We start from the raw sequence: 17,145 nt of genomic DNA on the forward strand, positions 1-17,145 counted from the left end.
TGCCTTCAGTGACTGGAGTCACAAAAACTGCCTGCTACTCAACACCTCAAAGACAAAGGAAATGATCATAGATTTCGGCAGATCCAAACCCCCTCTTTAGCCAGTGAACACTTGTGGCGTGGGCATCGAGGTGGTGACATCGTATAAATATTTAGGTGTACACCTGGATAATAAGTTGGACTGGTCTAAAAACATAGAATTTATCTACAAAAAGGGGCAGAGCCGCCTCTTTTGCCTCAAAAGACTCCGATCAATAGACATCTGCAGTAAAATGCTGCAGATGTTTTATCAGTCTGTGGTGGCAAGTGTTCTGTTTTATGCTGCAGTCTGCTGGGGAGGCAGTGTAAAACACAAGGATGCAAAGCGTATGAACAAAATGGTTAAAAAAGCTGGCTCTGTGGTCGGAATCAAATTGAACTCATTGGAGGATGAGGTGGAGAGACGCGCACTGAGCAAGGTGGAGGCCATTCTGAGAAACATGGATCATTCACTTCATATCTCCCTCAATGAGCAAAGAAACAACGGTGGTGGACGGCTCCTATCCCTGCGCTGCAGGACAGAAAGATTTAGAAAATCTTTCATACCATCAGCAATTAGACTGTATAATTCTAAAGTAAACAGATGAGACTCCCAGACGATTGAATTTCCCTTCAGGGATAAATAAAGTTCTTGAATTGTATTGTATTGTATTGTCTTTTGGGCTTGACAGCTTACATTGTGTGGCTGGCTATGGCTCTGAAGCACAGGGAACATCTACAAATTTCAATATCCAAAAAAGTGTGATGCCAAAAAAAAGGCTATTACTTCACTCTGGATAGGTGTTGCACATCTGATGTACAAAGCACATTGGCAAGGCAAGGCGAGGGAAGTTTCAGCAACAAGGCAATTCAAAGAGCACTAATCATTCTCAAGCATCATCACTCCTACGCTCTCACTGCCGGTTTGGCTGTTTAGGCCCCTCACCAGCAGGTTGATGTGAGCCACTGTTTTGTTTGACTTAAGTTAGTGAGTGTTCTTCTTGTGTTCCAGGCTCCACCGGTGTCGACCTATGGGGATTACAACTCCTACATGCAGGCGGTCACTCAGTACTACTCACAACCTGCAACAGCCAACCAGGCGTACGCCACCAAGGTATATAAACACTCACACACCAACTCTAATAGACAGAAGTCTGCCCATTAATCGCCACAACCAAGTCTTTATTCTCAATCAGCAGTTGGAAAATATAAATACCAAAATCTTCTCCATGTTCCCAGTCAAAGTTTTGTTAGAGTTCAGTTTTTGTTTGGTTGGGTTTTAACAAAAAATCATTCAGTTTGTGTAGCGCCAGCTCATAACCGAAGTTATCTTTATGAAGGGGTCAGGTCTAGACTGTACTCTCTGTTGTGGCCTGTTTTAATGAAGATCAGTGTCTATCAACATGAGTACAGCACTAGCAGTATTTAGCCTTGTTACAGGGACAACATAAACCTTCCCTAAGGGGGCAGGAATGTCAAGCAGACCCAACTCAAGAATAACGTCTAGTTTCATTCAAGTTCATCGGTAAGGGTCAGCTGTCGGGTCTGGTAACATAGTTGGCATCTTTTCATCCTCTCTGCGGCAGCCATCTACCTGAGTCTTGTGACGTCATGTAAAGGTAAAGGCAGCTTCCCACACAACGCTGGCATGGTGCATTCAAGACTATCTGACAATCCAGTGACATTTCAACACAGCTGAAACCCATTGTTTATTTCCCACATGAAAACCAGTCCAAGATAATTTACAAAACAGAGAAGAAAGGAAAAGAACTTTATGCTGCCTAACAGCTGGGCATTGGTTATGCATGAGGCATAAATAAAAACAGTCCATCAGTTCTACCTGTTTGATCACCAAGCTTGAATAGACTAGTTTAAGAGCCCTGGATAAGTCTGTTTCCTGGAATAAGTTACTACTGATTTTAAATTTTGAAGCTAAAAAGCCAAAGATAAAATGTTTTATTGACACACAAATTTAAAACACATTATATCTGCATTGAAAAGGTCAATTTAGAGGCCTTTTTAACACCTAAAATCCATTATAAACAGTAGCTGCCTCAAGTCCAACAAAACAGCACATATTGCATAGTCATAGATTATTTTAGATTCTATGTAAACTAAATTTATTGACAGAAATTTTTAATTCAAGCATACAGATGTCTTATTATTTTGTAGAATTTCTCAAAAAGAATTGGTACAATGAATTTATGAGTAGACAGGGTGTCCGCAGGAAGTAAAAAGTATCAAAAGTTGATAAACTAAAATTGTAAAAAATGAAGGCTTTTAAGAATATTGAGTAGTCTTAAATGCAAGACTATTAGGTGTTATGTGTTGCTTTTTTAAATTTTCATATTCACCAGACTGAATTGTTGTTGTTTTTTAGCTTTAGATTTATATTCTTTTGTATTGTTTTTGAATTTGCCATAACTCAACTATAGTGAGCCATATTTTATCACCTGCGACAGTAAAATGATCATGGACACATTAATACATCACAATCTGATTTACAGAATGCAACAAGAGTCCTGAAATGGGCAACTGTGGTGTGCTTTTTTTTCTGTAAACCTGAATGTATGGTGTTTGACTTTGTAGTTTGAAATTAAATGAAAAACTTCAGATTTACCAGATAACAGATAGATAACAGAACAGATACCAGATAGATAGAAATCTTAGTTTGCAAACTACAATAAGAAATATTACCAGCATTTTTCTTTCTATGTTGCAGCATTTTTATTCTACAATCACTACAAGGCATGGTTGTGGGTTTGGAATTGTAGATGAAACAGGGTCTTAAAATGAATGAAGAGGGTCTTGAAAAAGGTCTTAAAATGTATATAAATATGATGTCAGATTTTCTGTATACCTGGTTAAACCAAGTCTTCAGCTATAATTCAAGTGTTAACATCCCAGTTGCTTTCAGTGCAGCATGCATGTCCTTGCACTCAGTTTGTCTGAATGTTTATTTGGAGACCTCTGTCTTAGTTACTGATACCCTGTCAGAGGTAAATGCATCACTCTGCACCCAGCAGCTGAAATCAGACGTCTCCACACATCCTGAGCAGCCAAGTCCGGGCTTAAATCAGCTGCTGTGAGGCTAAGGTCAGAGAATACCACTGATCCTGTGCCATAAGACAATAACATATACTCAGGTTAGCGCTGATGGAAAGGTAGATTTCCTCAGGAAAAAATATGTGGTGGTTTTTTGACATAAAGTTTCCTCCAAAAGTAGAACTGAACCAAAAATATGCCAAAATGAAATGTAGCTTTTCTCTTACAGGGTTTTCTTTGGAATGATAAGCCGTAACATCATACAGAAGACTAAATGAGTGTCCTTGGTCGACTGTGATTTATTTAGGCATAAGGGAGCAGAAAAATTAATACAAAGGAATAAAGCATCACTGGCCCTTGAAATTTAAAGGCTTTAATTATGTTTGTTGTGTTTGCTCTGCTTTCAGAATAAAGTCAAGTGTACAATGTATCTTAACCTAAAAGTGTGGGTGTGGATGCGTTGTCTTCCAGGAGGTGGATGTGTGTAAACCTCTCGGTGTGTCTCTGCACACGGTCAGTAATGGTGCTGCCCCTCCACCGGCTGTCCTTCCAGCTGCTGCCGTGCTCCCAGCCTACAGCACCCTGCCTTTAATGCCCGGCTTCCTCGGGGCGCCACACCCAGCAGGAGCCACGCCAAACCCAGTCACGCACCCACACACTGCGGCCACTGACTGGAACACGTACTACTACGTGAGTACAGATTCACTCCTTCATCAAAAAAAGGCTTACGACCCATTTTCTGTGAGTAAATCTGGGGAAAAACATTTAGTCCCTTTTTGATTTTCCTCTTTTTGAAGAGTGAGCACGCTCAGCTCAGGTGAGAAAATCCAAACATTTAATTTTGCCACTAACTACTAAAGTGTGACCTCTGATTTTGGTGGTCAGTATGAGCTGTTTACAGTGGGGAGCTTAGGTGGAAGATCTCTGCTCTTTGGCTTTCAGATATTAATTTGAAATGGCCACTGCAGGTTGGATTTATCTGTCAAAGGCCAAAACAATATAATAGATTTGAGTGTCTCAAGGCTTGACATGTTATTTTTCTCTGGAAGAAACAGAGAGCGTGATTATGTGAGCAGACAGAAGTCAGACGCTGGAGCTAAGCCTCGTCTCTAGAAAGATTTACATTTGTTTGTGCAGGCAGCCTCTGTGCTTTTTTTTCTTATTGGAGACATTAAGACTTGCAGACCTCATCATGTTTACATGCATGATGTTTCTATATTTATTAAAATCTCAACCACTCATGATGTTTTCCTGTTTTTATTGAAAAATCTCTTTTTTTATTTTATCTTCAGTTATTTTTCTCATTAAAACACGATATGAAATTTCCACCAGCACAGGCTCTCAATCAAAACAATAACAAAAGGTGACAAGTAGAGTAGCACTGCACAGCTCCACCCACCACCGCTACGTATATCTTTTTTAAAATTGTTTTTGTAAAAAAAGGGGGAAACACAAGACCATAAATGACAGTTTTTGTTTCTTGTATCACTCTGATGAAAAGAGGGAGAAAAACTGTTAAAATTACTCTTCATGGTTAATACTGGATCTCAAACAGCTTTGTGAGTAGGTTGCAGTACAGACCAAGAAGGCCACTTTTACAGCTCCTCTCCCTCATTATGTTGATTTCAGTCAGTGGAAAAAACATATTTAATAAGGGTGTAGTTATTTTTCAATTAATATCAACATCTATTGTACCTCATGGTGGCTAACAGGCTAAACAGGCCCCTCTCTATACCATTAAGGACTTTAAATTCTGACTTTATCAGAGACCATTTCCCATTTAATACCAGATCTAGAAATATCGCCAAGTTCTTTGTTTATATCTTTTGGGGTTTTATTGGCTATTTAGATAACCTCCTATAAATAAATCTTACCTTGACCTTTTACCTACAAAATATAATCAATTCATCCCTGAGTCAGAGTGAACATTGGTGCTAAATTTGAAGAATATCCTCAAATCATTCTTGAAACATCACATTCTCAAGTAAGGGGTGACCATGAGGCCATGCGATCTTGAACTATGACCTATGACCTCCAAAGTTGAATCAGTTCATCCTTGATGCAGTGATGTTTAAGCAAAGTTTGAAAAAATCACCAAAGTGTTGTTGGCATATACTAACAAGCATGTCCCTGACATGTGTACGGACACATGGACAAACACACAGACGTTTTACTTTGAAACATCAGCCTTTTGGCTCAGCCTACCATTGGCACAGATGTATGATAACCTGATATGCAAAGCATTATTCTAGTTTTTTTAATCCTGAAAATTTGTAACAATGGTAATCATGGGGTTTAAGTCCACTCAGTTTTTATGTATATTTTAAGTTTGTGTATAAAATACTGAGTGGAAAGGCTGCAAATTAAAAAAAAAAAAAAAAAATCAAAATATTGCCAGAGCTCATAAGTTTAAAAGTTGTCTAAATCTCTTTATGTACACTGATAAAATCCTTATTTTCTTTATCTCTCACTAGCTTCTGTGTTAAGTGGTGTTGAACCCTCTTCTCCTGCTCTTTTTCCTTTTTTCTTTTTTTTTTTTTTTTTTTCACGAGTAGTTCTACCTACTGCTTGGCTCACTGACTGCAAATACTTCCATAACAGTATTGGACAGAAACATGTATAAATTTGTGTTTTCCTTTGCTAGGTTTCTAAATAAAACTTGTCTTTTATGGAGTTTAATGATTGTATCACAAAGCATGAAACTAGCAGAACAGTTGTTTTAGTTTCTTTAGAGAAAAAAAGGTTCTGTCAGTATAGAGTAAAATCTTAAAACCTAGAGATAATTTTTCCTCTCTTATGTATGTCGCAGCATCTCTTTGAACACAAATAGTCCCCTAAATCTCCTCTTTCTTCTCATTCCTGTCTCTGCAGAACCAGACAAGGGGCCATAAGAGGGAGTACCCTCAGCTGGCGGTGCAGGAAGTGGCATCATCAGACGGTGCCTACATCGGGCAGCACTCCCAGGGCCTTGGAGGGCAGTACGCCGACTACTTCAAGAGGAAGAGGCTCTAGTAGGAACCAAACCACTTTAAAGCTTCAAATGCTTGTAGAGGGAGGGACACGGAGCATCTGTGGGTGTCACAGCTCCCTCTAGTGGCCTTTCTGTAGAGGCCATTTTGCATCCCTACAGTAGGTAATGAGTTTAGGAGAGTTTGGGGTGCAAATGGCTCAAGTGAAAGTAAGCCATAGTGCTCTTTGTTTCTGGCACTTATTCACACTTACACAAACACGGTGTTGCTTTTGTCCTGTTCAAGCCTTAACTCTTAAACTGTTGTTTCTCAGTGTGTCTACTGTATTTACCTTATCTTACCTTGTACATTTTTTCTAATATCGTGTAAACTAAAATATTCAGTACTTGTACGTATAAAGCTGCTTTTGTATTTGCAGCCAGGCGGCCTGTCTAACTGCTCGTCTGCCTGCCTGCCGGATCTGTCTTACGGCCTGTCTCACAGTCAGGTCTGCCTCCTTTTTTAAAGACAAAACGTCTCTTTTGTTGTTGCTTTTATTAGTCAGTCGAACTGACATCTGTTTGTTCTCGCTTCACCGTCTTTTCTCTTTTCCTTTTATCGCCCAGGTTCCTCTTTTGTATCTCCCCTGCGGAGAATTATAGAGCGCGTGTTTGTGTTTTAATGCGTGTTTATATGCTTTTTCTGTAGGAAGTGTCAGCCATTTCAATCCCAAGGTTTGGGAGCACATCAGGAAAACAAAAAAAGGGCCTGAACCAGTCAAAGCCCTTTATTTGTGGTGGCTAACAATAGCTTCCCTTAATGAATGGACCTTTGTGAGAGAGAGAATAACAGGCTGGTGTAAATACAGTGTCTAATACCGAATATATAAAGCCATGCGTAACAGACAATATCATATTTAATGGACGTTTCAAAGCTCTAATACGAGCTTATTGTTCTACATGAATGAAAGGAAAACATTTACTTAGTGTCTGATTTTTTGTCAATCTAACCTGTTATATATTTGTAATATAATATAATAATAATAATAATAATATTCCAAGGCAATTCAAGACATTTATATATATTGAAGCAGATTGTGTTGACTTAAATGTATTTTTCTGCTTTGGTTTTTAACATTGAAGCCAAATACTTGGGGCACAGTGCTTTCTCTTCTCTTTTTCCTTTGATTTCAACACTCAAGAGTGTTTTTGAAGATCTTTCATAGGAGCTTTACTTCCATTTTCAGCAGCCATTAGAGCAAAAAGGATTCAGTGTGTAACTGTGTCCTGACCTCATACCATGTAAGAACAAGCACTTAGGGCTGTCATGATACCAGAGATTTAAACATGAATACAGCACTATAAAAACTGAACTATAATGAAATGTTTCAACAGCATAGCAAAAAGGTAGAAGTCCTGCACATACAAACTGTGCCATTTCTTGTTTTCAAATACTGGAAATTGTGTAAAAACTTAAGCATATTGTCTTAATTGCACTAATACATTGGCAGAATTTCAGTACAGAAATGTTTCCAGTGTATTTCCACAGTTCATATGGTGTGCTTGAGTTTTCTCTCTCTGTAAGAGACAGAAATGTGTCTCTATGAAGCGCCAGTTTAGTTGAGTCGATAGAGCAGGAGCCCATATACAGAGGCAAAAGTCAAGTGGGGCTTTTCCACCATGATTTTTGGCCTTACTGAGCCAAACCAAGCTGTGCTGATTTGCTTTTCCATCACCAGTTTGGGTGCACTAGGCCACGGTGATAATGGTGATGATCTGGGGCCCAAGTAAGCCAGACCCACCTCCAAGTGCACCGTGCTGACGTCAAAGCGGTTTGCAGGTTGCAATTTGCTTAGAGGTATTTCCCCTTTCTGCTTCTGATATTCCCCCTACTGTTGACAAATTTTCATCCCGGGGGAAATCTTACTGTTAAAAGTTTAACCTTTTACACTTCTGATAGACAAACAAGTCCTAGATTTTATTTTATTTTTTTATAAAAGTGAGAGTGGAGAGTGGAGCAAGATGGTTAATCAAATCGTAGGTCAGGAAAAGTAAAACAGTAAGTAAGTGCACTTCATCTATTTAGCACAGTCAAAGGTCACAAAGTGCTTTACATCAACAACAGGAAGATACGTAAGGAAGGGAAGCACAAGGACCACGTTATAAAAATAAGCATTAACCCTTTGATGCCTGATAACTCAAATAATTGCCAGAAAATTCTAACTTTTTTAAACTGACATGTTTATTTAACCTTCTACCGAAATCCCCCCCCCCCCAAAAAAAAATTGCCATAAATTTTAGCATATATATATTTTTTGTATCACATTTGATACATTAGACATATTGCCAACTGATTATCCACTGGAGGGCATTTTTATCATTTATCAGATTGTATTTAAAATGCCACTGGCTTTGCAAGATAAAAAAAAAAAAAAAAGAAAAAAAAAAACGTATCAACTAATTACAAAAAAAGGCAACTAGTCTCTGAGCAAAATAATATTTAACTCATGAAGCAGACATTAAAAACGTGTGTTTTAGTTTCATAACAAAGAAAGTTAAGACTGTCCTAAGACGGATTTTTTCAGAACTGATGATGATGATTTACTCCAGGAAGAGCTGCTTGAAATGTTAAGTGATCATACAAAGCTGAAGTTGAATTAAATTTGAATAATGCTGTTATTCCATCACAAAAAATATGAAAGTATGTAGAGTTTTCTCTTTTTTGATTGTGACAACAAAATATAGTGTACCTCGAAAAACATGGTGTTAAGCCTTGCATATGGACAGTGATGACAGGAATCTTGTTTTAGTCTTTGTATAAATTGATGTCTTTCATATATATTTTTTTTTTTAATCTTGAAACAGTGAAGTGTAGGTGAGGTGAAAGCTAAAAATCCTTTTTTTAGTCCACCACTCAAGTGTGTTCATTTACTCTAAATGTGAAGGAGAAAAGACAGAAAATAGTTGCTTTTTCAGAAGCTTGAATCAGAAAATTTTGACTCTCTCTCTAATAAAATCACTCAGAGTGAGCCCTGTTGCACAGGTCTTCTATATGGTATGAGTTTAGGACACAGCTTTAATAATTTGAGGGGCTGTAGGATTTCAATGATGAACATGTTTTATTATTTTAATTTTTTTTTAAATCAGCCGTGCTACTTTAACATGCCACTTTCTTAACGGTGCTGGTAGAATACTGGCACCTTTATGTTTTTTTAAGGGGAAGCAGGGAGAAAATCAAACTCTTAATTGAAATCTTTGCAGAGCTAGTTTTTTTTAAAGCTGCTTTTACTAAAGATGAGTGAAATGATGTTTTTCTTTTGTTCCTGTCATTGCTGTGATCTAGCTTAGGCTGTGAACTGAACTATACTACATGTCAAAAAGATGTTTGGTGTTTGAAACAAAGGGGCTCAGTATTTTGATATTTCAGCTTGGACATTAGGGTCGTCTTTTGTCTGAGAAACTGGCAATAACTACGGCTCCTCCTACTGTAGAAAGATGAATGTAAAATGTTTATTTTCTGGTGTAAATGTTTGGCCTTTCACACAGCATTATATACTCCTGTGTTGTGACTCAAACTCATGGTTAAACCTTTTTTTTTTTTGCTCACAACTCTGTCTGATGATACATAACAGAGTATAAATACCATCCTCACACTGTGAAACGCATGAGTGAGATCAGATAATGTGCACACACACGCATCAGTTTAGTATCGACGTGCTTCTGTGATGACAGATCTTCCCAAACAAAAAGTTCACGATGCAAATACAGTAACAGAGGAGTCAGTGGTGTCTGCACGCTGATTTAGTGATGATAAAACTTTTCAACATCAAACTAAAGGCAATAAATGTTGCTTCATTGTCCATTAACTAAAACACCCCTACCCATTAGCCCTCCATTCGCTCTTTGTCTGTTCTCACTGTCTACTCTGTGTGATGTGTTTCAAGGTCTCTCATTTACATTTTATGCTTATCTAACCCATATTGAAGCATGCATTAATAAACCGTTTCTATCTGGAGTGTAAAGTCCACAGCTCTAAAACGCAACTCATGATTAGAATATATGCCAATAAATATAAAAAAGAGGCGGGGAGACATACAGAATATTTCTTGTTGTTAAATTACATATGTAACTGATATAGAGCCACAAATATCGCCAAGGATTTTCTGTTAGTTATTGATGGCTTAAAAGTTCTCGTAAAGGTGACAATACCCACAAATCAACAGTAACTACTAGGGATGCATGGATTTTTACCAATGTCTGATATACCAATATTTTCAAACTCTTTTTAGTATATACTGATACATCTGCACTCCTTTTATTGTATTGAATACCAAGTATCCCCTGTAGTAGAACTGATATGTTACAGTTATGTTAACTGTCTTCTTGTTTTTAAACGGACATAAAGTTGATGTGAGTGTTTGGTGTGGTGTATTCGCAGCAGATAAGAGATGTCTGTAATGTACGCCCAAGTCACCTGTGCGTCCCTGCAGCTGATCAGACAGAGGAAGTGAGAGAAAGTCGAGCATCAGGAGGCATGCATCAACTGCACAAAAACATAACAGTTTTTATGCTGTTGATGTTATTCTGCACTCTAAAAATTTGGGATCATTATGCAGATCAGCTGTTGCAGTCTAACCACTGAATTTTGAGTAACACATTTTTAAAAGTAGATTGTGTTACGCCTGAAATGTACCGCTAAATAATACAGGAATAAGATCAAGTACTTGCAAAGAGAAACTGTAGGAAGCAGAGAAAAGACGCTGTGCGTATGAAGTGAGCAGTGGAGCGCACACACATCTGGACAGCAGAGTTTAAATAAATAAGTTCAGTAAGATAAAGCCAGTTTTACACAAATTAACTGAAAGAGAAGCACTATTTATTACCTCTACGTGTCAAAACTTTGATTATCTCTTACGCTGCTGCGGCTGTTATTTTTTTCAATCACAAAAAAAAGCATAAAAAGCCACACAGACTTTAAAAACCATAATTACCGCCCTAAAACACAGAGATGCCAATTCACACAGGATTGGAATGACCTGTGGATCTCTGTGTGAGCTGAAATGTGATAGGTAATCTGCCCTTTAATTTTTACGTTTCCAATTTACAGACATGATCGATTTGCATGGGATTATAAACACAGACGTCCTGCATGGTTATCACAAATTACCAGATGTCCCTTGGTAAAACTAACCCTGTGCAAAAAGGGAATTAGCCAGCTTTTGATTCTAAAATCAATGGCAGATTCATTCTCTTTCAAATGACGGCATTCTTTGAAGAAAAAAGAGATTTATTTGGATAATAGTCACCAAATTTCCTCTTCCCTTTTGGGAGCTAGAAACGACTCTGTACCAATCTGCTGACAGACGACAACCACCTGGCAGTTGGTGAGAAATGTAGAGCGCTGGATAAAAATGTGACTTGTCTTTAACAGTGTAACTTACAACTGAAATGAATTCACCTAATTAAACCTGAGTTTGCAGGCTGCTTCACTGACAAACTGCTTGAAATAACACAAAAACGCCCTCTTCTGAGGTGCAAAAGAACCTAAACTTTAGTTCTAAGAGCACGCTGTAAATTTTAAGTAATGAGGATAAATGAATAAACAACTTTGTCAGAGGTGGTTCTGTAGGTTATGCTTTAAATTTTACAAACTTAATTATCGCACATTCGTGCATCTTGTCAGTATGACCCGACGATATATTGTCTGTAGATATCTGCACACATTTTAATGTCTGCCGATACCTATAATGACTTTCTCAGCTGTTATATGCTGACATCGTCATTATGCTGATGATTCTGCGCTGTGCATCCCTAGTTCCAACTGAGCCGAGCGTCTCAGTTCTCCGTCTCTTAGCACTTGACATTTACAGCCTTTCTGCCATGAGAGAGCCACGAATGTGGGCCTGAGTACTGATTGTTGTTCTGTGTGCAGATCTGTGTTGTCATTGTGGATCTATTCATGCATCATAATCACAACTCCATAGAGGGAGGGAGGACGGGCCATTTGTTCTCAGAGCCATTTAGAGCCTGTATGAGTGCATAGAGTGAGCACAATGATCACTTTTTTTCACTTTAGGAGTTTCTGTCTTTCGTTTATTTGGAATCGTCATGAGCCTGTTTAAGAAGGATTGCTCTGATATTTTCGGTTTCTCATAAAAGCTAGGGTCTTCTAGGGACAGATGTTGCAAATAAGCATTCACACTACAAACACTGATACTTGCATGGGATGGCTGTTCTTGTTTTGTCTATGTGTACTGTATCTGTCCCTCACAAATAAACCATAAATTATATTTTGTGCAATTTTAATCTCTTGAAGTCATGCCAATAATTTGATTACTACTGAAGATCATTTAAAAACTATTATTTAATCAATTCTGATCCTACAACCTGAAATGTTCTTTTTGTAAACTTACAGTCAGATAACTGCACAAAATCAAACTACACAAAGTCTTCTCCAGTTTGGCAGCACTGCAAACATAACTCCAACCAGTCATTGTAATGCTGTCTTCATGTCTGTCTTCACAACTGTGTGTAATTTCATTGGTAATGAGGGAGGCGGGTCAAAAAGTGTCAATCATAGCTACAACAGAATCACTCATTGTGATGAGAGATTTGACCATGAAAAGAATAAAACAAGGAAGAAATAATAGACATGATAGACTGCAAACTTTAAAAACACTTTTTTTCTTTAAAGTATCAGTTCAGGCACCGGATCTCCTAAAACCCACTGGTCAACAACTCATTATCATGAGGTCATAAAAAATACAACCATATACTGCTATAAGATCGTGAAATATAAGTAAAAACACAAATTGAAAAATGTGAAAAAAATGAATACAGTGGTTTTGAAATCTCATAAACCCATATTTTGGGGAACATAAACATTCATGTCATGAAAATTGTTCACTCATTTTGAATTTGATGGCAGCAACACATCTGAAAAAAAGTAGGGCCAGGGCCATGTTTACCTTTGTGTAGCAACCCCACTTCTTTTAACAACAGTCTGTAAACGTATTGGAAGTGAGGAGACCATTTGCCTGAGTTTTTGGAGAGGAATGTTGTCCCATTCTTGTCTGATGCAGGATTCTAGCTGCTCAACAGTCCTGGGTCTTCTTTGCCAGATTTGCAAATCATTTGCATTCTGCTTTTATTTAGATTTTACACAGAGCCCCATCTTATTTGGAAGTGGGGTTGTACTTTCCATTGATTCTAATTTCACTAACTTCTTCTTGCACTGTTGTGGCTTATGTCTTTGTTTGTTTGTTTGTTTTAATTTTGACTGTGTTTTCTAGTGATTGTGCTCATTTGAAAGTGCGAACATCAACTTATAGTGATCTGTTTTAACACAGAAAATCTACCATAGAGGCAGAAAAAAATCTTTATGTGAATCCAACATCCAACATATTTTCATACTTAATTTTTAAACCAGATTTTTTCATCTTAACTTTTTCTTGTCAAATAAACTGTTAAATTCAAACATCAGCCATCCCTTTCTTTCTGTCTTTCTCTCCCTCCTTTTTTAAAATTTCTTCTTTCCTTGCTGTGCTGCTCCATTGTACGACCTGTCTGTGTGCTCTGTCTGCTGTTGTCGTCTTTTGTCTCTTGAAATGGCAAATGAAACTCATTTTGAGATGAAAAGCCCAGTTAGTCATCCTGAACAGAAATCCATCTAAGTTTGGAAGAGAAAGAGCCCCTGTCGTCCCTCATGGAGTTCTTTTTAATTTCCCAACCTTTGTCCTAAAACAACTACAGCCACTCTGACACATTTCATGTTGACGTGTTCCTCTGGACTAGTTGGCTGTCAGCATTGACCTGGCTTGGCTCGGCTCTGAGCGACAGTTTGATTTGTTTCTTGGTGTGAGTGGATGTAAAGAAGCCAGTTGGATGCCTTTGCTTTCTGTCTGACAAGACATTGCTCTCACCTCCAGCTCTCTTAAAAAGTATGTTAGTTTGTATTCAGAGCAGAGATGGGCCTCTTCGTTGGTGGTAGATTCAAACCGCTGAGCCAGCAGACTTTAGACAGCTCCGTCTGCCTGCATATTTTCACGTCGGTCTGCCTGCCTGTCTTCCTGACTGGCTGTTTTCCGGTCTGACTGTCTGCCACAATGTATTCAGGTGTCAGGCTGGAATCGTTACAGCGATACTCCAAATGTACTGTCAGCTTTACCATTGCAGCCTGTCTCACTAGCCTGAACCCATGTCCATATGTGACTGTGCTGTTAGCCCGTGGCGACAACATGAATACTGAAGGCAAACTAAACATGGAAAATAGTCAGACTCAGGACGGTGAGGTCCAGATACCTAGGGAGAGAAATCTGAAGATTTTGAACCGCAAGAACCATTTCTATTCACTTAGATTGGTCCTATCATTTTTATAGACTAAAACACTTGGTTTTTACCATGTAGATGCAAAAACAACAGAGGCTGACGAGAGAAAATGCACTCGAACAGCCCAAAAAAGACGAGGAGAAACATTACCAAAATGTAGAAATGTAGCTAATTCTAAAACTTGTGGTCAAATTAACACTTTGTAATTAATTGACAATGAGTAAGTAGTTTTCCAGCTAGCCCATCTATGTTAGCTAGTAGCAATTAAACCATTTATATTGTTGCTAACATATATAATATTACAAATTCTAATGTTAGCTAGGGAGTGTCTGACTGATATTATTCCTGTTAGCTAAGAATTTCTGTTGTTTTCTAATAACTCTGTAACGCTAACGTTAGCAAGGAGGCGGATGAATGCCAGTGCGAGATGTCTGACAGTGTTTGTTTTTATTAGCTCTTTGATTAGCCTACTTTTAGCTAAAGTTTCCATTCTTGACCATCAAATTGTTTAAGCTAGGAAGTGGCAAAATGCTAAAACAAAATGTTGTTTTCCCTTAGCCTACACTAATTTACTTCTTTAATTACATTAAGCCTGAGTTTTATTGTTGCCCACTATGTATAAGTCTTACATCTTTGTTTTTTTACCAATCATGCAAAAACTACAAAGGCTGACAAAGGCAGCTGCTTAAAAAGACTAATTTTCAATCAACAGATTGCATAGTAAGAATCAGGATAAAAACTAACAGAGATCAAGTTTATATATCTAGGGCAAAAATTACATATTAGTATTAGCTTATATTAGCTTCAAACACTTCCTAGCAGACTTGCCCATCAGCTAAGAATTTACATAGCTATCTTATACTTTAAAAGAACTAACTATAATGCTAGCTAGGATGTGGCTAAATGCTAACAATGTCAAGCTTTAGAATTGGCTTTTTACCTAACTTACATTACTGTTAGCAGTAAATCTTTGTTGCTGTAGCATCATTTTGTCACACTACAAAGTTGCTAAACACAAATACTAGATGATGTCTGACCTAGCATCTGTCCATTACCAAGCTTATATTGCTGTTAGCAATTTCTGTTGGTTTTGTTGAATTATTAAACAATGTCACGCTATGGTTGTAAAGAAATTGCTAGATGCTAATGCTTGTTTGACATTAGCATTTGGAGCTTTAACTAGTTATTCAAGGTTTTGTTTCTTTTTCATCATACTGTGTGAGCTAGGAAGCAGCTGAATGCTAATGCTCCTCTGACATTAGCATTCAATTTTATGTAGTTTTAGCCTAGATTTAATTTATTTGCTGTCATATTGTTTAAGCTCGGATGTTACTGAATTCTTATGCCAGTCTGATATTAGCATTTTCAGAGCTTTAATTAAATCGAGCTTAGATTATGTTTTGTCATTAAATTGTTAAGGCCAGGAAGAAACTGACTTCTAAAACAAGATTTTGTTTAACATTGGCAAAACACGATTAATTCTTTCACTTTAGCCTGAATTTTACTGTTTTTGGGATTTGGATTTGGATTGGGTTTGGGACATGTCTGCCATCTTACCTTGGCATGCACTCATTTCCTTGCTTTAATTACTTTTAGGTAGGATTTTATCTGTGCTTATATGTTATTTTTAGGCTAGCAAGTAGACTGCTGCTAAGCATCTCAAGCTCAGAGTAGATTGGTCTGAACAGGTAAACAGTGATGGAGTAGCCATGACATTTGGCTCATGCTGTTGTAGCAGCATCATATAAACAACCTCTGCATTTATGACATTCTGCCCTTTACGAATAAAAGAACTATAGATTTCTTTGTTGCATCCATGTAGTCCAGACTATAGTGAAATTATCTGTTGATTATACCCACTCTCACTTTGTTTGTGTTGCCATAACAGCTGTACAGCATTGATGTCTGCAACCTTGGGGTTGTTTTTATTACAGACTTGTTTGTTGATTTTATTGAGTCTTCTGATTTATTTTAGTGTGAAGTCTGTTGATTTTTCTACATTTTTGGCTGTTATATATATTTTTTTGTTTTACATCACCTTTCTTTTTGAGACAGCCATGACAGCCAATTTTCACATCATGCAAACATTTTCTTGGCAGCTTTCTCCTGTTAATTTCCAGACAAATTAAGAAGTTTGCTTGCTACTTGTGCACCCTGGCAATCAGAGCAGAAGCATTTTTTCCCAGTCTTTCATTGCCCAACCAGATAAAATCATGTCATATGTTTGACTTCACTTTACGGCATAATAACGGTCATTTGTTGATTGCAGAGCAATTTCATTTAAATGGTCGGTTTACAAAAAGGCAACACAAACGGCTCACAGCTTCTTAGGAAAAAAACAGTTTAGACTTTTAAAATTGGACACGTCTTCTCTCACATCTTGACATACAGATTGGTTAAGGCTTCTTTTTACTATCTTTTCACTCACTGGTTTCTCATGTCTCATCCTTAATCTTACTGAATTGCAGATAAGTTTTATTTTCCTAATGTGTGTTTTGGAACCAGTAATTGTCGGTACTCTATATGTGTGTCTAAAATGTATGCTCTTAGCAGGTATGGGGGGTTAGGAGACTCAGGATGAAAGAAGGAAAGAAAGAAAGAGAGAGGGATTGAAAAACAACTCCAGTTGCCTTCAGCCGTTCAGCCTGCAGGGATTTCATTCTTTTGTTTGTTTGTTTTTCTGCTTCTTTCTTTCGTGTCTGCTCGCTCACTGAAGAGTGTTGGTTATGACTGCCAGAGTCGTGTACCTGGTGAGCTGTCACGCATAAACTCTCCTACACACTAAATATGTCTCCTCTGTGCACTGTT

General features: G+C 37.8%; 1 protein-coding gene across 2 annotated transcripts in view; it reads left to right on the top strand.

Moving 5' to 3' along the window:
- The window catches only part of raver2 (ribonucleoprotein, PTB-binding 2), a 150,850-nt gene extending 142,554 nt beyond the window's left edge, over positions 1-8,296 (top strand). The window contains exons 14-16 of one of the 2 annotated variants that reach the window (XM_041790749.1): positions 1,030-1,131; positions 3,534-3,752; positions 5,934-8,296. In XM_041790749.1, the coding sequence (XP_041646683.1) occupies positions 1,030-1,131; positions 3,534-3,752; positions 5,934-6,074 (462 nt within the window). In that variant the 3' untranslated portion in view covers positions 6,075-8,296. Of the gene's footprint in view, positions 1-1,029; positions 1,132-3,469; positions 3,753-5,933 lie in introns of those variants that run through there. The other variant, XM_041790750.1, reaches the window with a different exon arrangement.
- The last annotated feature ends 8,849 nt before the right edge of the window (positions 8,297-17,145 follow it).

Source organism: Cheilinus undulatus, linkage group 7, assembly GCF_018320785.1.
Source record: "Cheilinus undulatus linkage group 7, ASM1832078v1, whole genome shotgun sequence".
Classification (NCBI taxonomy): Eukaryota; Metazoa; Chordata; class Actinopteri; order Labriformes; family Labridae; genus Cheilinus; species Cheilinus undulatus.